The sequence below is a fragment of the Hippocampus guttulatus genome, chromosome 9, assembly GCF_054856545.1.
Source record: "Hippocampus guttulatus isolate MCC_2025c chromosome 9, RoL_Hgut_1.0, whole genome shotgun sequence".
Taxonomy (NCBI): Eukaryota; Metazoa; Chordata; class Actinopteri; order Syngnathiformes; family Syngnathidae; genus Hippocampus; species Hippocampus guttulatus.
In genome coordinates this window covers 5523665-5531121 of record NC_141269.1, presented here as the reverse complement: position 1 = coordinate 5531121, position 7457 = coordinate 5523665, and the positions used below count along the sequence as shown (strand labels likewise).

Here is a 7457-nt window from a genome sequence, read left to right as displayed (position 1 = left end):
AGTGAATGTTTCTATCGAGATGACCTTTTTACAATATACGTCAATCGGTGTGGTTAGCAACACTTCAGAGAATTACAATGTTTCCTTTTCATGCTTTCCGGCAATCTCAACTCTTTTTTTTTTTTTTAAAAGAGTTTCTTGCATATAATCGGCCAAATCAGTTAATACAACCAAATAATATGATTACATACATACTGTATATCTTTTTTACAAATGACAAAGAAAAGTGATGTATAAATATGCTAGTGTGTGTGCTTAAATTTAAATAGTCTGCGCGCAAACCGACAGTTGTACAAACACACTTAAAAATAGCACATCGAAGGGCAAAAGCATTTGTTTGTGTCAGACTGAGACATACGAAAGAAATGATCCACGACTATATTAATATCAAACAAATTAAAAACTTCAAGAACGAGGTTGATTGCTTTACTTTGTCCTATTTCCTTTCAAATCCCTATTATCTGTTTATATGTCAAACAAACACACAAACACCAAGAAGTGGTAATAGTATAACCTCCTAACTACCAGTAGTTCAAATTTGTCCTCTGTAGAGGACTTTTGTGAACCTAAATATCTCCCACCCAGTGCCTCCAATCGCATTAACTGCTTTTGTTACTCCAAAGAGGACATTCGGTGCTTTCCAATGATACCAAATTTGTAGGGGTTAGAAAAAGTAAGAAAATGGCTTCCCTCAGTGCAAGCACCTTTTATGGGAAGAGGAAAAGTAATACTTTTTATCAAACACATTTTGTCTTGAAATGCTGTTGGCATTTTAATGATAAGACTCTTATGAACACGTTAAAGTGTTGTTTGAGTTGTTTTAAGTGTATTTGAGGCCGTTTAAAAAATGTAGTGGGATTTCAAAAATTTATTTTGGAGTAGTCCAATTACTTCACATGGATTGGGGAATTTCAAAATAAATGTGATTGGACAACATTTTTTTTCCTAGTAGACAGGAGGATAACAGGCTTAAATACTGTGTATACTTCAGTGTTAAATGGGGATTGCCAATATAATACAGCCATGAAAGATAAATGTTCAGTTGGTGACAAAAACTTTTTTTTAACACTCTTTCAGCATGCAGAGTTTGCCCCGTGCACTGTTCAACTCTCAACTTACTTTCCTCTCTCAACCACACAGTGCAAACATGTAGTGCAGGGATCCCCAAACTTTTTCCTGTGAGGGCCAAATAACTTTTCCCTTCTCTGACAGGGGCCGAGTTCGGTTTGGAACAAAAAGTGTGACGATCGCAGGAGGTGTCGAGACATCAACATTTATTGTTTTCCAAAAAGCCGCACATAACCAGGTATTAACCTTTTTCCGGGCTCTTGACAGGCACAATTTATGAAATCAATAATAACCAATCTTTTTTTTTCTTTTACTTAATCTTTTGGCCATTAGTCCATTATTTCTTTTTTGACAGGAGTGCATCGCAGATTTTATTTATTCATTTATTTATTTTTGGGAGAGAGGAGTTCCGAATAGGGCACCAACTGCAGAAGGGTGGAATAGAATGTTATGTCCTGTGCATCTACAAGTCTCGATCACCTGGTCAGACCTGGAGGGGGAAAGCCCCCCCCCCCAAAAAAACATAAAAAACACATCTTTGGTATTGTTCAGGGGGCCTACGAAAATGCAGAGGCGGGCCACATTCGGCCCGCGGGCCGTAGTTTGGGGACAAATGATGTAGTGCATTGAACACACAGCCTGTCATGGATGTTTTTTGGAATGTGGGAGGAAACCAGAGTACCCGGACAAAACCCACGAAAGGCCCGGGGAGAACATGCAAACTCCACACAGGGAGGCCAGAGATGGAATTGTACCTGTGCACTGTGAGGTCGACGCGCTAACCACTGGATCACTGAATTTTCGGCCTTTCATCCATAAAAGGATACAAAGTGGATTTCGTGAAGACATTTTGTTTCTTTCTGACCAACGGCTGGAATACGAAGAACAGCAGTCTTTTTTTTTTTTTTAAACCTCCTCCATGCCGTGGTGGCGTCATACCTGAGCCCCTTTGGGCGTGTGACAGTTTGAACACACACTCGTGCATTGGATTGGATATAAACTACACCATTGACCAAAGCAAGGGAAGAGGTGAGACGAGTGCAAGGTGGGGGACAAATTTAAAGACTTTACCCATGGAAGACCGTAAAAGAAGTCTGAGTTGGAGTGGACTCAAGAGGTATTGACTGATTATGTTGTTTTGTTTCGGGGTTTTTTTTTTCACTGAAACTATCAGCCACTTTTTCATTATTTGTGTTGAAGGTGAAATACTGCTTTGTACATGGTTGGATTTTCAGGAGATTTTGTTTCTTTTTGACCAATGGCTTTAACACGGGTTTTTGAGGATGATGTCGATTCTGAGATCAAAGAGAAAAATAAACAAATAAATAACGAATCCGATGACCAAATAAGTGTCGAACTGATTAATCCTTTCATGCACCCCTTAACCTGATGACATGATAAGATGTCCACTGTCGTAAACGCTGTGCCTGAAAGGGTTTAAAAAAAAAAAGACTCATATTTAGCACATTTATGTTCAATATTAGAGGCGGCCCGGTAGTCCAGTGGTTAGCACGTCGGCTTCACAGTGCAGAGGTACCGGGTTCAATTCCAGCTCCGGCCTCCCTGTGTGGAGTTTGCATGTTCTCCCCGGGCCTGCGTGGGTTTTCTCCGGGTGCTCCGGTTTCCTCCCACATTCCAAAAACATGCATGGCAGGCTGATTGGACGCTCTAAATTGACCCTAGGTGTGAGTGTGGGCGTGAATGGTTGTTCGTCTCTGTGTGCCCTGTGATTGGCTGGCAACTGATTCAGGGTGTCCCCGCCTACTGCCCGAAGACGTCTGGGATAGGCTCCAGCACCCCCCGCGACCCTAGTGAGGATCAAGCGGTTCGGAAAATGGATGGATGGATGTTCAATATTACCGGTGCTTTGTCCTTTTGTGTAACTTTACAGCCAAGAGGCAACAAAAAGTAACAATTCAACACACAATTTAAAATGCCATACAAATTAGAATCGAATGGCTGACGATACATGTCAAGCCCATCCATGTGCTTAACCCTTTCAGGGACAAAGGGTACTATAGTGGACAGCTTATTGGCTTACCAGGTTATCATTATTTATGCATGAAAGGTTCATTTGAATTGTGTCTGTTTTCCAGAAGACTGCGGTTCAAGTACCTGTTCCTGCTGTGCGTCATTCTATCGTTTTATTCCATTTGGAAGAACAAGTCGCTTCTCCGTCAGCACTCCCGGTGGTTGACGGACGAGACCCATTATGCCAAAGCCCCTCATAACCGGGTCCATCCTAAGCTCCGAGTCAAACTGGATGAGAACAATCCCAGCAACATGGGGAACGCTGGGGGCACGCAGTACCACCTGGCGTACCCGCGGAACTATCACTTCCTCCTGGATGTTGGCGACGTGTGCGAGAGTCGTACGCCTTTCCTGGTGCTGATGGTTCCGGTGGAGCCTAAAAACGTTGCGGCCCGGGACGCCATCCGCAGCACGTGGGGCAAGGAGAAAGTGGTCCAGGGCAAGAAGGTCTTGACTCTTTTCATGCTGGGCCTGGCCGAGGGGCCCAATCTGCAGCAAGAGAACGAGCTGCACGGCGACTTGATCCAGAGTGACTTCAGGGACACTTACCGCAACCTAACCATCAAGACCATGCTCATCATGGATTGGCTGGCCACGCGCTGCCCGACGGCCGCCTACGCCATGAAGATCGACTCGGACATGTTTCTCAACATCGACAACCTGGTGCTGATGCTGCAGAAGCCGGACATTCCCCAAACTGACTACCTGACCGGGCACCTTGTGTGGAACTCACCGGTCATTCGCAGTAAGAGCTCCAAGTGGTATGTCTCAGAGGAGATGTTCCCTGATCGGGTATACCCCCTTTACGCTTTGGGCATGGGCTACGTGTTCTCCAATGATCTGCCCCGCAAGTTGGTGGAGATCTCTAAAAGGATCAAGCCCTTCGACATCGAGGACGCTTATGTGGGAATGTGCATGAAGAAGCTCGGACTGGCACTCACGTCGCCGCCTGATCCCTCCCAATTCCGAACCTACGACAATAAGTTCGAGCGCTGCACGTACTCCAAGATCATCACCTCCATTCTAGAGTCCCCAACACAGCTGATCGATTTCTGGGGGCAGCTCAAGATGGCGCCTGGACCCCCTTGTTAAGACACTTGTTGCTGTGTTTGGGTTCACTCACTATTCAACTATCCGCTTTGTCAAGGGTGTCAAATCCCTCCAAATTACTTATACATTGTAAACATTTACTTATTGTTGTCATGTTCCTGTTCTGGGTCTGGCCAGCAGGTGGCAGACTGAGTGAACTTGCTGGCTGCACACCTGCTACCAATCTGTCAATTATGGAACTGTGTATTTAAGCACCCACAATCTGTCTTCTGGTTGTGGGAGTATTGTTTATGCCTTGCTATTTCCATGCCCAGAGACTATTTCTGGCTTTAGATCTCGTCGTGTTTCGCTTTCGAACTCTCGGTACCAATGGTTTTGTAAGTATTGGATTTTATTTTGTGATTTGGCTTTCGCTTGCGTGTAGTTTGATACATTGTTTTTTGTTTGTCTTCGCGGTCCTTATTTTCCCCCCTTGCCTTTTATGCAAGCGCTTTTTGTTGTTCGTTTTTTGTGCCCTCTGGTCCTTGTTTTGACCAGCGCTTTATGTTATCTCTTAGTCGTGGCGATTTTTGTATTAAAAACATATTTTTGCAACGGAGACCTTGTTGACGTCTACACTTTGGGGTCCAAAACTTAATTCGGCTTATCCGAATCGTAACAATTGTTGTGACTATTCAAATATTAAAAGATGCTGTCGATTGCAAATTTCCCCCACGTGGGACAAATGGAGGTGATCTTATCGTATCTTATTTCACTCACTGTTGATTTTCACTATTACTGTAAAATGTCTCTTATTCAATGAAGTTGGTTGCCAGAAAATGTGAATAAAACGGGAATAAAGAGTCCTCCGTTGCATTCATTCTTCGTCAGGCTGCACCGTTGTGGTTGCTCCTCTTTTGTCCACCAGAGGGACCACGAGGATCACAATTGGACGCTTCCAACTTCGGAGGGGAAGGCCATTCTCGACATTTCACACGTCAATGCCCAAAATAACCATCCATCCATCCAGCCAGTCACACAAACCGGTCTGTCGTGTGTGTTAATTCATCTAAGACCACCACTATTCCGCGACATTTATAGAGACCATCAACACTAGAGAAAAGCATAACTGACACCGAAGACCTGGGGCAGATTTGATTGACAGAGTAACACCAAAGTTGAAACCTGACTTAAATGATCAACTTAAAACAAATGCTTTTCACTGTCTTCTGAGGTTCTTTTTTTTTTTATGGTTATTTTGCGAGCTCCATCTTTATCACTCAAGTTGTCTCGACAGTTCACGCCGCTGGATCTGAAAGGCCAGGATGAGGCATCCTTTGTGCGTTCAAACAATAGCAGATAGGCAAAGAAACCGCAATATTTCTGACGTGTGCAGAAATTTGTGAAAAATTCGGAACTACTTCAGTGCCTTTGCCGTTTTTACGAGTTTATCAAGAAAAACGTGCAAGGGGTTTCATGAGTAGGTAGGATCATTTATGCACTTGTATCCGCAAAGTTTGACGGAAATCGATGTAACTCTCAGTTTTTTATGACGCCGTTTCTGCCTTTGCCTCTATGCAAAAAATCCATCTCAGTAGGCCACCACCATTTAAGTATTGCCTGTACTAAGAATGTTTACAAATTTAAATCGCCAGTTGCTTTGAAAATAGAATTTTAAGCATGATTGTTTCAGCATGGGAAGCATTTCACACACACCGCATCTATAAAACCCATTTTGCATTTTAAAAAAATCGCTACATTTTATTATTTTTAAATATAAGTGTCTTAACCGTTATCGATCAAATTATATGAATATGACCCGAAGTATATGAATATACTTCAATTAAGATTATGCCAATTTGAATTATTTTTTTTTACATTTCAGTTTTGAAACCCTACCACGAGTCGTGTGAAAAGTAAGACAAAACACATCCCGTGCCGAGCACACAGATAAACGCAACAACGCGTCCTCTTCTCATCGTGTTTACATTCCACTGCAGAGGGAGGTTGACATTTTGGGAGCAGCGTGAAAGAGAAAAGTGACGCTTCTTCGAAAGACAAGTCATTTCCGCTGTGCTGGGTCTGTAGGTGTAAAAAGCACGATTGTAGCGGATGACATGTAGTAATTTTCAACACAAATCAGGCAGGACTGAAATATTTCCCATTCCGTTTTTCCTTTTTTAAATTTCCACAGTCTCAAACCAAAAAAGTGTGCCTCCCTCTCGTGGCCGATAGTGAAATTACACCCAATATAAACGACAGGTCGGTGAAAAGCCCGCACTTTTAAAATCAACGTTTTAAGTGAGAATTATCAGAGTTCATTGAAATTTATCGCTAAACTGATCTGACTTGACCCAACAAAGTGACCCAAACCGAATCAGGGACAAAGGTCCAGACCAAGGAATTTATCGTTAGCTTAATAGCATCGCCTGTTTTTTTGGGCAAAAACAAAAAAACCCCACACACACACAACAAATTTAACAAACAAAAAAGTATCCAGTTGCCTCGATTCAACTTTTGCTGATTACTATACCATGACCTCGATGACTGAGAATGTACGAACCTAAGGGGTAACAAAATTTTTCCAGCAAGCACGTTGGTATTTTTCAGTGACATTGTGACAGTCAGTTAAACAGGACTGGGGCAATGATGCTATTTGGCCAACAAGACATTAACATGGGTTTTTATCAGAGGCGATTGCTCTAAGACTGCAAGGGAAGCTCAGCTTCCCCTAAAATTACTGCAATGCCCTTTACTTTGGAGTCAGCCAGTCCTCCATTAAGCGCCTTCAGCTGGTCCAGAATGCCGCCGCTCGCCTCTTGACTGGTACTCGTAAGAGGGAGCACATAACTCCTACTCTGGCATCCCTTCACTGGCTCCCCATTCATTTTAGAGTTATTTTCAAGATCCTCTTATTTGTTTTCAAATCTCTGAATAATCTCGCGCCACCTTACCTCTCTGAGCTCATCCGCCCCTACACACCTGCCCGGCGCCTCAGGTCTGTGGACCAGACTTTATTAGAAGTACCAAGAACTAAACTGAGGCTCAGAGGGGATCGAGCCTTTTCTGTTGCTGGTCCCTCTCTCTGGAATGACCTCCCACTAAACATTCGGCAAGCCTCCTCGCTGCCCATCTTCAAAACCCTCCTCAAAACTCACTTGTATTCTTTGGCATTCGACTCAGCATGACTTAGATTTGTTCTTGGTTTTACTGTTTGGTGCTTTCTACTGCCTTTATTACCGATTTGTCTTACTGTTTATTGTGCATGTTAAATTGCTCCATGTACAGCACTTTGTATGCAGCGATGGCTGTTTGAAAGTGCTCTATAA

At 43.2% G+C, this 7457-nt stretch overlaps 1 protein-coding gene across 1 annotated transcript; it reads left to right on the top strand.

The window, feature by feature from the left end:
- Window positions 1-2060: 2060 nt before the first annotated feature.
- On the top strand, window positions 2061-4934 carry LOC147200017 (beta-1,3-galactosyltransferase 5-like). The gene is made up of 2 exons (XM_086120286.1): window positions 2061-2185; window positions 3165-4934. Exons 1-2 carry the CDS (start codon window positions 2142-2144, stop codon window positions 4189-4191), a joined length of 1071 nt encoding a protein of 356 aa, XP_085976412.1. The 5' UTR covers window positions 2061-2141; the 3' UTR covers window positions 4192-4934.
- Window positions 4935-7457: the final 2523 nt, after the last annotated feature.

Excerpts from the sequence above, each read along its gene's own strand:
- LOC147200017 (XM_086120286.1), top strand. The coding sequence starts at position 2,142 with ATGGAAGACCGTAAAAGAAGTCTGAGTTGGAGTGGACTCAAGAG. Across the intron at positions 2,186-3,164 it reads AGTTGGAGTGGACTCAAGAG|AAGACTGCGGTTCAAGTACC; the intron begins GTATTGACTGAT and ends TCTGTTTTCCAG.